Genomic DNA, 15,762 nt, shown 5'->3' with positions numbered 1-15,762 from the left:
GGAGCGCCATTTGGCTTTCAGGGCATCATTTTAGTCCGAAAGGATTATAGGCCGCACTTCATGTCTGCAAAGGGTTTTAGCTGCCAGAACCATACAGAACCCCCACAATTGATCCCATTTTGGAAATTACACCCCCTAAAGTATTCGTTTAGACCAAAAGTGAGTACTTTGAGTCCTTTTTGTGTGGCTGTAATGATTACAAAGTCAGTGGAAAAAAATGAAATTAGCTTTTTTTTCCACAAATGCATCATTTGTGGGACATATTTTCTGTACATTGCGTCTGAAAAGGAGGAAGTGCGCCCCATATTTTATTACACTGTTCGTCCCGTGTTTGGCAATATTTGGCTGCATTGCTACATGGCGGGAGCAAAAAAATGCATTTGGATTTCAGGACTTAATTATAAAAATTAGTTCCACTCAATGCCTGCAAAAAATGTAAGCTGGTAGATCCATACCATTAGATCGCCGCGGTCCCGCCGCTGCGGCACCCCGCCATCATTACTGCACAGAGCAAGTTCGCTCTGTGCGTAATGACGGGCGATACAGGGGCCGGAGCAGCATGACGTCATGGCTCCGCCCCTCATGACATCACGGCCCATCCCCTTAATGCAAGTCTATGGCAGGGGGCGTGACGACCGCCACGCCCCCTCCCATAGACTTGTATTGACGGGGGCGGGCCGTGACGTCACGAGGGGCGGAGCCGTGACATAACGATGCTCCGGCCCCTGTATTGCCCGTCATTACGTGCAGAGCGATCTCGCTCTGCGCAGTAATGATAGCGGGGTGTCGCAGCGGGGACCCCGGCGATCTGACATCTTAATCCTCTAGGGGTGGAGTACCCCTTTAAGAGTATATACTTAGCCATACATGAGAATAAAGAAGGCACAGGACACCGGAGCGACACCGGCGCCGTCGCCCGGCTCACGCGACTACGGGTATGCAGCATCATGTGATCCGGTCAGCTGACCGGATCTCTGACGCGATACCCAGAAGTCGATGGCGCCGGGGGATGACGGCGTGTGCGCCACTAGAACGCTGCGCTCAGGTAAAAACAATGCTTCTAATTATGTACTATGACGTGGCTACTGGTGATTGGTCTGTGGGGATATAAATAGTATATCCTGTTGGAAAGACGCCACCCCTCGACAAAGGTTTGCCGAAACGCCGCGTTGGGGTGGTGGTGCTCCGGTGTCCTGTGCCTTCTTTATTATCATGTATGGCTAAGTATATACTCTTAACTTCATTTGTTTGCACTATTTTGCACCAGAGATCTTGTTTACATGTGCTTCTTGTTATGTATATGCTGCTCATTAGTCCTCTAGTATATTATGCACTAGGCACTTTCTAATGGATACCTGAGTGACACCCTTGTTTTATTCTTGTCCCCTCCTGGGTAGATATTCTCCTACTTTTTATGTAATGTGATTATCAATAAAATTGTTTATATTTTCCTATAAAATTTATAAGTGACTCCAGTCTTTTATGTTTACATATTCTACTTGGGAGGTCACCAAGCACTTTACTAATAGGGGGATACTACATTACCTTAAGTATTTTATTTACGTACTATGCAATAATCTTTCTACCCCCTCTTTATCTGAACATCAAGCATATCCCTTATTTTATTACACTATTCCTTCCCGGGCTGGGCAGTACCCCTACTTAGGACATATCTGGTTGCATCATTATACTTAGTATTCCAAAGCATTGCAGTTATATGCTGCCTGACAGTTTTTACTGGCAGGCAGCATATCAGGACGTGCTGACCTGATCGGCAAACACCTAGGGAGACCTGGGGATCTTTGTAAGACCTGCAGCTGCCCATGTAAGCAGCAGCACCCCATGATCATTGCAGGGTGCTGCATGAGAGAGACAGAGGGAGCCCCCTCCATCTCTCAAACGCCTCACAGCTGTAAGGATTAAACTGCCGGGACCGAACTTTTCGGTCCCAGCAGTGCGGCAGGTCCCCGCCCACCAGGGTTTACACACAGCACCCCTCGATCGCGTTGTGGGGTGCTGTAGGGGGGACAGAGAGAGCTCCCTACCTCAAATTACTTACAGCCCGTGGTCACTTCCGACTGCGGCTGTAAGGGTTAAACTGCCAGGACCGAAGTTTACTTCGGTCCCAGCAGTGCGGCAGGGTCCTGGCTGTGTGTTACAGCAGAGTCCCTGCTGGGATCTTGTGGGTACACTGGGCAGTACCCACGAGATCAATGGACATGTATACTCGTCCAGGTGCGGGAACGTGTATACACGTCCATGGATGTTAATGGGTTAAAGAGACAATTTTGACATGTCATAAAGATATCCAAAAACAGGTAATCTGACAACATCAGCAAAAGTCTTTAAAAAAAAATTAAATTTTTTATTCTGTTAATGGTCTAAAAATACATCCCAAAGGTGCATGTGCACTTTTTCTACCATGAACTAAGTAAAAATTTAAGTTTTAAATGGGCACTATCATTAATATTTTCTATGTTTTATTTGTGTTTAAAAAAGCTGCCACTAGGTGTCTCCCTACTTGTCCAGAGCACATTTCCTCTATCTCTTGCACAGACTTTGGACTCCTGCTGGCCTGCACGCCTGCTGGGGAACACCCCTTCCCAATTTATGAATCTGACTGAGCAGAAAATACAGAGCAATATCAAGGTAAAAACTAACAAATAATAAAAATAAAGGCTCGGGTGGTTTATCATGATGGGGGCAGTGAACTGGGAAGATTATAAAAAATTTATCAAGATCATAAGATATACCCTTTAAAGACTACATTTGTTGATGCTGTTAGTTTACCTTTTTTTGGATGTTGTTTGTCAGGCTTGCTGACTTGCATCTGTTTACCCTACTATAGGGATTTGTATTCATATTTTATGTTGTTGGTCTTTTTTCTTTTCATTTATGTCTTAGAGACATGCCAAAAGTTTGATCAGTCTATGTCTGGGTGCTAGGGAATTGTCTTTTAGTCTACCTCTCCTTGCTGTAGCAGAGGGACTCCAAAGAATTTCTATAAAATGTTTCTCCTGCAGTGAATAGAGACACATTTTGGGGTACATATGATTTTTTTTCCATTTTTTGGGGTATGTGGATTACCCAACTACATATTTTTTGGAAGTTTATTTATTTTAACTTTTTTCACAGGATTTATTGTGAGGGATGAATAATTAAATCATTTTATAGTTCTAGTCATTATGAATGTTGTAGTATCAAATATGTATATTTTTGTTATTTTTTATGTTTTATCATTTTGTAACACAAAATGTATCTTTTTTTATATTTACATTTTGTTTCCCATGCACACATTGGCCTGCTCCTATAATATCCTGCACTATTATTGTGGTGCAGTGTATTACCCTTTCAGCATACTGCTAGCCGACAATGTACTGCAGCAGAGTAGACAGACCTGAAGGCCCGTGGCCCCCATGGTAATCCATGGGCACTGGTGATTGTGTCATCGGGGTGCTATTGGTATGAAGGAGGGACAGAACTACTTAATCTTATTACTTAAAAAAAATAAAATAAAATAAAAAAAAAGTACAAAAATTAAGTGATCTTTCATACATATTTTATGGCCTGTTCTATTCAGCCCTTTACTTACCTAATGTGAGCGATTTATGTGTTGAACAAAATACTATTGCAACTGTGTCTGCTGGTGTGAAGCCAGTGTTTTTACTGCAAACATAAACAAAAAACAGGTTAGTAATGACTTTGTTACAACATTACACTTGTAAGTAGAGATGAGCGAACTTACAGTAAATTCGGTTCGTCACGAACTTCTCGGCTCGGCAGTTGATAACTTTTCCTGCGTAAATTAGTTCAGCTTTCAGGTGCTCCGGTGGGCTGGAAAAGGTGGATACATTCCTAGGAAAGAGTCTCCTAGGACTGTATCCACCTTTTCCAGCCCACGGAAGCACCTGAAAGCTGAACTAATTTATGCAGGAAAAGGCATCAACTGCCGAGCCGAAAAGTTTGTGACGAATCGAATTTACTGTAAGTTCGCTCATCTCTACTTGTAAGCTTATAAACAGATTTATAGAACAAAAAGGAAATCTTATGCCCAACCACATAAAGGGGTATTTCGGTGTGCTTTTTAAAAATAAAAAACTTAGCATACTCATCTGTCCAATCCCCTGCCGCTGCCGTTCAGTCCCCACTGCTCCCCTCTTTCTCTGATCTGTCAACCCTGCAGAAAATGCCTGCTAAGCCAATCACTGACTGAGGCAGGTCATCCCTAGATATAGCTTTCCTGCCCGTTGGAAATTTTGTGTAAGGCCTAGCACTAGAGATGAGCAAACTTACAGTAAATTCGATTTGTCACGAACTTCTCGGCTCGGCAGTTGATGACTTTTCTTGCATAAATTAGTTCAGCTTTCCGGTGCTCCGGTGAGCTGGAAAAGGTAGATACAGTCCTAGGAAAGAGTCTCCTAGGACTGTATCCACCTTTTCCAGCCCATGGGAGCACCTGAAAACTGAACTAATTTATGCAGGAAAAGTCATCAACTGCTGAGCCGAGAAGTTTGTGACGAATCGAATTTACTGTAAGTTCGCTCATCTCTACCTAGCACAATAATAAATAATCCATATTAACAGTCATTAGTGTATTTGAGATTCTGTTTACACAGAACATGTTTACATGTTTGTAATCAAGCTGTCACATTTGGACTGAAGGTACATTTAACCAAAAGTAATATTTCCAATGCCACAACGTCATAATAGTGTTGTATGTCCCATAAGTGTGTCACTTTTTAGTCCCTAGGTCTGGAACCTACACTGTAGTAAAATAATGTTTAATGTCGATGAGATTCTTTACTGCTTTACACCTGTTATCTAACATATGATTAGATTTATGATAAAAAAGAAGCAGATATTAAGTCAAGGCAAAACTAGTTTCCATGTTAATATTTATATTTGGGCCACAAATGAACTGACATTCCCAATAAAGTGACTAACATTGGGCTTACCTAGTAGAAAACAGGAATGTTAAAAGCATAAATGCCAACTGGATAAAAAATACTGAAAGAGAAAAAAAAGATTATGGCACATAAGTTATCAGCAATACAAAGACTGAATATGATATATCGTATTTTTCGTCCTATAGGACGCATCGGCCTATAAGATGCACCCAATTTATAGGTGCAAAATCTAAAAAAAATAAAGATTTTGAACCCAATAGTGGTCTTCAACCTGCGGACCTCCAGATGTTGCAAAACTACAACTCCCAGCATGCCCGGACAGCCGTTGGCTGTCCGGGCATGCTGGGAGTTGTAGTTTTGCAACATCTGGAGGTCCGCAGATTGAAGACCACTGCATAGGAGGTAATACTCACGTGTCCCCGCCGCTCCGGACCCGTCACCGCTGCCCTGGATGTCGCTCCATCGCTGTCGCCGCGTCCCCGTCGCTCCGGAACGTCTCTGCTGCCGGCCGGGAATCCTCGCTCTCCGTCGCCTCCATCACGTCGTTACGCACGCCGACGCACGTACGCGACGACGAGGAAGGAGAGCGCCGGCCATACAGGGGATCCCTGAACGGAGAAGACACGAGGAGGCAGGTAAGGTCCCTCCCAGTGTCCTGTAAGCACTAACCTGGCTATTCAGTCGGGCTGTTCGGGACCGCCGCGGTGAAATCGCAGCGGTCCCGAACAGCCCGACTGAACAGCCGGGTTAGTGTCACTTTCCCTTCAGACGCGGCGGTCAGCTTTGATCGCCGCGTCTGAAGGGTTAATACAGGGCATCACCGCGATCGGTGATGTCCTGTATTAGCCGCGGGTCCCGGCCGTTGATGGTCGCAGGGACCGCCACGATAGGGGTGTATTCGCCGTATAAGACGCACCGACTTTTTCCCCCCCAGTTTTGGGGAAGAAAAAGTGCGTCTTATACGGCGAAAAATACGGTAACTGACATGTTCCTACCATGAAAACCAAAGGGAAAGCCAATAACATTACTAAACAACCTGTCCTGGGCTGTATTTCCTGAGCTTTCTAAATGCCTACACTGGTAGAAGTATGCATTTTTTTTCAAATACTTATTACAGTTACTCAGTGTATTATGTACAGTGAATTTTACCCAGATATAATCTGCAGGTCCAGACAAATGCAGCAGGGCTCCCTGGATTGAGCAATGGAATACCAAAGCAGAACCAATGGTCCCAAAATTTGTCAACTTATCAATATTTCGATTTTCAAAAAAGTTCTTAACGATGATGAAGTCTTTTGAAAATGTTTAGAATTTCCATGTCGCTTATGATTAGGCAACACTTAACTATACTTTATGTATTTCAATGGGACATTTATTATCTCAAAAGTTACTGCCAATCTAGCAAAACAGATGTCATATTTGGAATTAGCACCACACAGTTACACTTAAGGGCTTTCATATAAGTAGCAATAAAAGAATTGTTGACCAGAATAACAGGTTCGGATTTACATATAAATATTTGATCCAAACTGGCTATTAACCATTTCTGTACATATTATTGCAACATTACCTTTATAAGCAGGATTTAGTCAGTATCAGAGGAACTGAAATATCTATAGAACATATATAAATTCTCCTTGATTTTTTATCTGCAGTGAAAGCCGTTTTGAAAAGACACCCATTTTTATAATGTATTTGTGCTTTACCTTGGCGCATTTTACACTAAAATAGAGCTGTGTAACATATTTGTTAACCATTTGCTCAAAGATGTAGCAGTATTTGTGCCATGCATGTCAGCCTAGTGAAAAGTGGCATATCTTTAGCCAGTGTGAAAGTTAATGACAAATATATCAAGGAAGACACATGCAGTCATAAATTTGTCACAACCCAGGTTAATAAATTAGCTGAGCTTTAGCCTGAGGCTACACTACTGATTGATTTTTAATCGAGCTACAGCTGCAGTCCATAGGAACATATTGACCCAGATTTATTAATCTGTCGGAGACAAAAACTGAAGTGGTTTGCCCATAGTAGCCACTCAGAGCTCAGGTTTTGAACCGGAATAAGTTGTGGTAAAATGAAAGCTAAGCTGCGATTGGCTGCTATGGGGCAGTTTTTGTCTCTACAAGAATGATTAATCTGGCCCACTGAGTTATACGCAATATTGGAGACTGCAATAGCCCTACAAAAAGTCTCAGTGAAACCCTAGACCCGAGAGGAGCGGTTGCCTCCCCAAACATTATGACTTTTTAAAATCTCTTAAAAAGCTTAGGGCGCCCTGAGTCTAGGGATGTACTTATTTTATTAATATGCCTCCCATTCCTGAGATATTAAGACTTTTGTACCCCATCTGACTGTCACTGAATCCATCAGATGGGCGAAGCTCTCATTACAATACTTTGTGCTGAGGCTGCAGTGAGGGGCTGTGATTTACATAAGGGGCATGTTGGAGCCAGTGCAGTGCCGTGGATTGTAATTTGCCATAGATTGTGATGGAGTGACTCAGCAGTTTTCCCTGCTCGAGCGCTCCGCCTCCATCACATTCTATAGGCTGACACTCCAGCCCCCGCAGTAACCAATGGTTGGGGGGGTGGTGTGCAAGTGTCAGCCTATAGAATGTGATGGAGGCGGAACGCTCGAGCAGGGAAAACTGCTGAGTCACTCCATCACAATCTATGGCAAATTACAATCCACGGCACTGCACCGGCTGTGTCTCTGGCAGCAGGAAGGTATGAGATGTATGTCATCTCATAGCATCCTGCAAGTGTAGGAGATGATGGGGGTAATAGAACCCTGCTCACAGTCCCATGCCGAAAATTATTTTCAGGTCCATGCACTGGAATGTACACAATGTGGGCTCCACACTGACAGGACCATTACACTAAAAATCATTCTCGGGTCCCGGCAGTGTGGAGCCCATGTCGTGTACATTCCAGTGCACAGCTCCTACTCTACACACTGAAAGAACCTGCAGCCTCTACAAACCTCTTTTTAGCACTGTGAGCTGAGCTGCCTCTTTACTCATCTAGGGAGTTAAAACAACATCTGAAGAGAAGTATTGTATTGGTACTATAACCACCACCATCCCCTTTACTTGCAGGATGGTATGAGATCACATACATCTCATACCATTCTGCTGCCTGAAACTCTCACAGCTGGCTCCATCATGCCCCTTATGTAAATCCCCCCCAGACTAAGGGCACCTTTAGCTTTCAGGGGTATTAAAAAGTCAAAGTTTGGGAAGGCCACAGGTTCTCTTTTAGGTGCTTGTGAGAACACCAAGTTTTATAAATTTGGGTGTGTGTCTGATATTAAAAACAAAAATACCCTAATTAGGGTGAAGGGTTCAGTATGACAACAAAAACCAAAAGTGCCTTTCATTACACTAAATACCCTAAGTTACCCTAATAAAACTTAAAGGGGTACTCCGGTGGTCAACGTGTTTTCTGTTTTTGACTTACCCTATTTGTTTTGTTTCATTTCTATTCTTGTTGTTTAGCCTACTCTATTTCCGTTCTTTGTTGTCTTTTTATCCCCCACTTTGTTTTCCTATCTTTGCTTCTATTTCCTGTTTCTTGCTGTGCTGAAAACTAAAAATCCCAGCATGCCGCATGCCTTGCTGGTTTGGGGCGGCTCCTTTTTTTTGCTTGTTTGTTCTGCCCTTTACCCACCCTTAGGGCTGCAACGATTAATCAATGTAATCGCTTAAAATCGATAACGGGATTCGTTGTCGACGAATCCCGTTATCGAATAATCGCCCGATTCGTTGTCTGCCGTCAGTGGCGGCAGTGAATGAATGAAGCCGACATGTCCCGAATATAGGCTACATTCATTCGTTTATTCACCGCCGCCTGACATGTCCCCGCAGCTGCCCTGCTCCTAGTGCAATCATCGCAGCGCCGGGACGTGCTGCTCATCTCCGTCGGGTAGAGAGATGAGCAGCAGAAAATAGACATGTCCCGGCGGGGCGCTAGGAGCAAGGCAGCAGTGGGGACATGTCGGGCGGCGGCAGCAGGGACCCCTTTAGACCATAACCCCAGCCTTGTAGACAGCTCACTTACAGCTGTCCTCTGTCGGGGCTGCTGTTCTGCATCATGTAGTCCTATGGAGGAGCATGTGACATACACGTCACTCCATTCCTCCCCTGCACCCGGCGTAACGTTACGGAGGAAGCAGAGTGACGTGTATGTCACATGCTCCTCCATAGGACTACATGATGCGAACACTAGAACTGTGCAGCGGAACGGCAGCCCCGACAGAGGACAGCTGTTAGTGAGCTGTCTACAAGGGTGGGGCTGCAGTCTAAAGGGGGGCCCTGCTATCTATAAGGGTGGGGGCTGCGTTCTAAAGGGGGGCCCTGCTGTCTAAAGGAGTGGCCCTGCTGTCTAAAGGAAAGGCCCTGTTGTCTAAAGGGGGGGGGGGGGCCCTGATGTCTAAAGGGGGGGGGGGCCCTGCTGTCTAAAGGGGGGGGCCCTTCTGTCTAAAAGGGGGGGGGGGCTGCTGTCTAAAAGGGGGGGGGGCCTGCTGTCTAAAAGGGGTCTGTAAAAGCAATGGTCTAAATGGAATAAATCTCATACTGGGAATGATCTCTATGGAGGAGATTTATCAAAACCGGTGCAGAGGAAAACTTGCCCAGTTGCCCATAGCAACCAATCAGCTTGCTGCTTTCATTTTTATGAAAGCCTGTGAAAAAATGAAAGAAGCAATCTGATTGGTTGCTATGGGCAACTGGGCAACTTTTCCTCTGCACAGGTTTTGATATATCTCCCCCATAGAGATAATTCCCAGTATGAGATTTACTCCCCTGCAGTCCATACATCCCCAGCCCGTGTACCTTCTCATCCTCCCCTTCAGATAACACTTATCTTCTCTGTGTTTCTTCTCCTGTGCAGACCTGTGTCCTTAGAATACAGAGCAGGGGGAGGGGAAGTGAGGAGCTGTGTACTCAGCTGGATGAGATGAGGGAGCGTGGCTTATTTCTCATGCAGACAGAGAAAAAAAAAAAAAAAGCTGTGACATCTTGTCCACAACAGACTCAGAACTGTGGACAACAGTAAAAGAAAACCCTCTGAACTACAGAACTTCCTGCCCAACAAACAGGTAAGAAAAACACACACATGCTGCCAAAACATATAACACATATATATTGCAAAAAAACTAAACTTAGAAAGAAGATGCCATATAGTCAAAAAAATTAACCACCGGAGTACCCCTTTAACTTTAAATATATTTAATTATAAAAAGGTGATTAAAATGACTAATATTTCCATGGTGATCTAGATATGGAGTAAACAGTTACAAGTGTATATAAGTGCCAAATAACTATGTAGTCCTCTAATAGCTATGAACTTTTAAGGACACGGTATGATTAGCCACAGGCTGCAATCCTGAGGCTTACATATTGGTGTTAAACTGTGACAACAAAGAACTTTAAAACATTATCTGATACTACACTGGAAGAACACAGGCTGATTGGATGTGCAGGACAATGACAAAAAATAAATAAATCAGAGATTCTCTTTTCTGTTCCACTATCATTATTAGTTCACATTGTATTTCATCAGCACATCAGAAGTATGCCAATGTTTAAGGTGGCACACTGCAACAGGCTTATTAAGTAGTCAACTTGTGACTAAATCAGTGATTCCTAACCGAGGTTCCCCAGAACCCCGGGGTCCCGTCAGGCCCTGCCCGAGGTAACGCGATGCTCCGGCAATTTTTTATTTATTAATTTATTTAAATCTCCTGCCCCGGCCTGTGCACTTGCGAATCACAGCGGCGCAGGGGGGAAGGGAAACCTGTGTGCACATTGCGTGTACATGCGTACTGCGCAAACAGCGCCCCCCTCCCCCTGCGGCGCTGTGAGTCACAGGCTGTGGAGGGGATATATGTAATGGGTATGGTGCGCTGGACCATCCTCCCGCCCCCAGGACCATCCATCCTCCTGGCCCCCTGCAGGAGGACATTGAAAAACAGCTCAGCTTAATTAAGGTAATGCACCCTCTTCCCTCTGTCACCCCTCTCCACCCCCCTTTGTCACCCCTCTGTTACCCCCTTTCACCCTTGTCCACTTTCCTGTCATCCATGTCTACCTTGTCCGCCCCTGCCATCCATGTTCACCACCCCTCTGTCCCTTTGTCATCCCTGTTCACCCCTCTGTTACCTCCTTGTCATTCCTGTCCACCCCTCTGACAAATTTTTTTTCCCGAGGGGTTCCCAGAGCCGAAAAAGGTTTGGAACCACTGGACTACATATACTTAGATTTTGTGGGAAGCACGGTAGACATTAAGAAATAAAAGTATACGTTCAAGAAATGGATCAATCTTAGTCATTAGATGTCTGCGTTTGGTCCATTAAATTCAATGTGCCTGCTGCCAGTAAGGCATGGTATACCTTTTTCAAAGTATACCAATCTATACCTCCAATGTGTGAATCCAACCTCACTTGCTTGCTAAGGGGGCAATTCCAATAATATGTACATGTTGGCATATGACTCTTTACAACATTCAGATCCAGTTAGTACAAAACTTTTCGGGAAAACAGAAGACAAGGGAAAACAGTGCATGTAATTGGTAAATACTATAACAAATTTCAATATTTCACTGATAAACTTTGTTAAACCGTTAAATAAAAAATGCATAATAAATTTTAGAGTGCACTTACTGATAAATACAATAACAACCAGACTGAAGGTGTCTAGGTCAATATTTGGGTTCGAAAATGTATCACAAAATGTTGTGTAGATGATCATGAGAAGGACGCAGCTGCTAATGGCACCAAATGGAGGCTTCTTCCTTTCCAGCCAGTCCTTGATGTACCTCCGCACAATCTGGAAGAGAGGAGCCAACAGGTTGTCTCTTACAGAGCTTGCAGTACATGGAAATGCAAAGTGAACTTGACAGCAGAAAGACATAAAGAGGAGTGAATAATTCCAATGACTGCCACAGCGGATTTCAAAAGCTTCCCAGCCGCTACCGTCTTATTCTGGGGAATTTAACAATTTTAGTGCAACTTCCACTGGGCACCTATAATGAGAGTATCTTTTCAAATGAATCAAATCTATCCTTAATTATGTCAAATGTTCTTTGCTGGCTGTCACCGAGACAAGCCCATTAAGACTCCCTGATGTTTATCTCCTCTGCTGATACTAATGGATGTGTGTAATTATCACAATCCCTCTTGCATCAACAGACAATTCTGAGTGCAACTTCAGGAACCTTAAAATTGTGACATCTACAGGAATTTCAGGACGGTAGATAATCGAAAGTGATCCATGGAACACGTTAATATTTAAAACGCCAGGAATGCGCCAGAAGTTTTTTAATTAAATTATAACTTATGCTTGAAAAGCAAAAGTGTATGTGTTAGGGGAGTTTAAATAATTCAAAGTCTGAATATCTAGAGTTTTCATGAATCTAAAGATAAATGCCATTTGATTTCTTTTATTTCCCCCAAAAATTAATGCAGGAGAAAGAATTAATCATCACCTGAGTAATTAACTAGGGGGTGGAGGGATGTAATGACTCCGAAAAGTGAAAGCTGAACATTATAATCTGAATTGTTTATGGGAGACAAGATGAACCATGAACAGAAACCTCTCTAAATGCAGGGTTATTCCAAAAAACGAAAACTACGCAGAACTGAGGCTTTATCGTATGGGCAGTCTTCATGGCACTGTACAAACACAGCATGCAGGCGCCGCTGTACAGACAGTAACTTATTTTATACTCAGCATGCCACACAAATATTTAGGAAAGTGGGCACCTTTATATAGGCTACATGCAGAGAGGGGGAGAATGTGAAAAAGCTTCTAACATGTAATGTTTTATAGGAAGATGCAGTCATAGAATATAAAACAAACAGTTCTGCAGCTCCTACAAGAGACAGAATCTACAACTATGTGGAAGAAAAGTTTAATTATTGTGAATTGCAGAAAGGATTCAAAGGAACAAAAACAACATTACAGTTGAATAGTATATCAAAAGTCTGGACACAGAAAACGTACTCCTATCGTGGAGCACGGAATGATCAAAAAGTTTTTAAGTGTTATGTTTTGCTTTAAATTTTGTATACATATAGATTTAGATAAATGTTTAAAGGGGTATTCCAGGAAAAAACTTTTTTTTTTTTATATATCAACTGGCTTTCATAGTTTTTTTTTCTTAGAGATTGAACACATTTCATGTATACAAACACATTTAAAGTGTTGCTGTCCTTAACCTCTTAAAGGGGTATTCCAGGAAAAAACTTATTATTTTCATATCAATTGGCTCCAGAAAGTTAAACAGATTTGTAAATTACTTCTATTAAAAATATTAATCCTTTCAATAATTATCAGCTGCTGAAGTTGAGTTTTCTATCTGGCAACAGTGCTCTCTGCTGACATCTCTGCTTGTCTCGGGAACTGCACAGAGTAGAAGAGGTTTGCTATGGGGATTTGCTTCTAAACTGGGCGGTTCCCGAGACACGTGTCATCAGAGAGCAGAGATCAGAAAAGAACAGCTCAACTTCAGCAGCTCATAAGTACTGAATGGATTAAGATTTTTTTTAATAGAAGTAATTTAAAAATCTGTTTAACTTTCAACCATTGTATGTTGAAAGCATTGTATGTTGAGTCCATAATTCTATGGAAAACTGGTAATCGGTTCCGGAGCCCCCGAAATTCTATCCCAAATTGAGAAAACAAAGAATAAAGGAAAATAAGCAGAAAAATAATGCATAGTGAACTGTCCTGCTCTGCAATGGGTACTATGGTAAAGTTAGGGGGGAAGTTAGCTGCCAGACACTATATGTACATTAGGACCTCTAGTGACTGTAGGGTGTAGGAAGAGAATGGCAGCCAAGCACCAGATTGAACTACAGTATGAGGCTGCGGTCTATTGGATATTGCTAAGGGGGAGGTCTGGAGGAAGAAGCTGAGCACAAATTCAAAGACTATTAAGCGACAGAGTGAGTAAGGGAAACTCACTGCGTCTCTATTACAGTATTGTATTGTGTGTGACAGCGGCAGGATGGGGCAGATTAACCGGCTATGCAGTGGCAGCTGTAGCATTAAGCACCACCATTTTTGTGATAGTTCTGAAATACTGCACGTGTGACCCTACTCTTATAGAGAAAACAATAGGTTTATGTGTAAGTAAGGGCCTAATTTTACCACAACATATGGGAGATTAAAGGTAACTGTGAACTTATGTGTTGCAATAACTATGATTTTAAGTAGTGAAGACAAGCAGCAGGTTGTTACAAGTTACAATGCTCATAGCTGATGCTACTTGCCAATTGCATGGCTTAAAGGGGTACTCCACTGGCCAGCCTTCCAGCTGCGTTCGGAATACTTAGTTCCGAATACTGTGAGCACGCTGTGGGGGTCGGCCATGCCACCTCGTTACATCAGGCCACGCCCCCGATACAAGTCTATGGGAGGGGGCATAACGGCTGCCATGCCCCCTGCCATAGACTTGCATTGAGGGGGCGAGACCTGACGGCACGAGGGGGCGTGATCGACCCCCGCAGCGCGTGCAAAGCGTTTGGAACATTAGTCCCGAACCCAGCCAGAAGGCTGCCCAGTGGAGTACCCCTTTAAGGAAGCCTTCTAACCATGCAAACCTTTAAAATGAGTTTACCAAATATTTTATTAATAAGGTAATTTAGTGAATTTATCAAAACCTGTGTAGAGGAAAAGTTGACCCATTGTCAATAGCAACCAATCAGACCCTTTTTTTCTGTTTTTATTTTTTTAAAGCCTTTTTAAAAATAAAAAAGCAATCTGACTGGTTGTTATGGGCACTTCTTCCTCTGCATAGGCTTTGATAAATCTCCCCCAATATTTTTAGAATTATCGAACATCTGCATTCTCTATAAAGCTTTAATTCTTGGCATTAGCTGGTATCCAAAAAATTGTTCCGATATGAAATTATACTGAATTAGCATCACAAGCATCCAACTATAATACTACTTATTATAGACAAGCGATTTTTTTTTTTTTCTAGTCTGTGCTATGGACACGCGTCCTGAGAACATGTAAAAACAGTTGCTGCTGGCCTGTCACCAAGCTAGCAACTTGTTACTGAAGCCCACACAAGGGTTAATCACTGGCCGGGTAACTAGAGAATGCATGAATGATAATGTGCAGACATGCTTTTTATTACTTATTCATGGCAAACAGTGGGTTTTGGTGTGCTTCTTTGAAAAATGTTCAAACTGGTAGAATATACGGGCGCACTGAGAAAATTCTATGTCATTAACATTTAATCATAAATTGCTCTTTAATATAAAACATAAAATAAAGGTCTGTCACAAGCACTTATGTGCAAGGGAAGAAGATGGCATGAAAGCGTATGGGAAGTAACACACTGCAGTGACTATCAATAGCATCACTGCGTGTTGTTTAACCCATGCCCACATACATGTCACCTACCATGAGAAATAGCACTTATTTCTTTTCTCTCTCTATTGTGGAGATTTAACAAAACCTGTGCAAAGGAAAAGTTGCCCAGTTGCCAATAGCAACCAATCACATTGCTTCTTTCATTTTGCAGAGGCCTTTTTAAAAATGAAATAAGCAAGCTGATTGGTTGCTGTGGGCAACTTTTCCTCCGCACAGGTTTTGATAAATCTCCCCCTATATGCCTTCCAATTTAGGTGGATTGTAGAAAAAGATAAAATATGTTCTAGTTTTGAGTGGACAAAGTCATTAGAAAAGAGCTATCTAATAGCAACATTCTTATGAGGCACGTCATGTATGTAAAGTATCAATCAGAGTTATCTACATTTTAGTATTAAAGGGGTACTCCGCCCCTAGACATCTTATCCCCTATCCAAAGGATAGGGGATAAGATGTCAGATCGCCGCGGTC

General features: G+C 42.8%; 1 protein-coding gene across 2 annotated transcripts in view; it reads right to left on the bottom strand.

The window, feature by feature from the left end:
- Positions 1 to 15,762, bottom strand: part of SLC10A7 (solute carrier family 10 member 7) — a 222,689-nt gene that overhangs the window by 22,625 nt on the left and 184,302 nt on the right. For both annotated transcript variants that reach the window (XM_056562846.1, XM_056562845.1), the window contains exons 8-10: positions 11,571 to 11,736; positions 4,956 to 5,007; positions 3,593 to 3,666 (exon numbers count right to left, since the gene is read on the bottom strand). In XM_056562846.1, coding sequence (XP_056418821.1) covers positions 3,593 to 3,666; positions 4,956 to 5,007; positions 11,571 to 11,736 — 292 coding nt within the window. The remainder of the gene's footprint in view (positions 1 to 3,592; positions 3,667 to 4,955; positions 5,008 to 11,570; positions 11,737 to 15,762) is intronic.

This window comes from Hyla sarda, chromosome 1 (genome assembly GCF_029499605.1).
Source record: "Hyla sarda isolate aHylSar1 chromosome 1, aHylSar1.hap1, whole genome shotgun sequence".
Classification (NCBI taxonomy): Eukaryota; Metazoa; Chordata; class Amphibia; order Anura; family Hylidae; genus Hyla; species Hyla sarda.
Note: the sequence above shows the minus strand (reverse complement) of the source record. Positions and strands in the feature narration are given on the sequence as shown.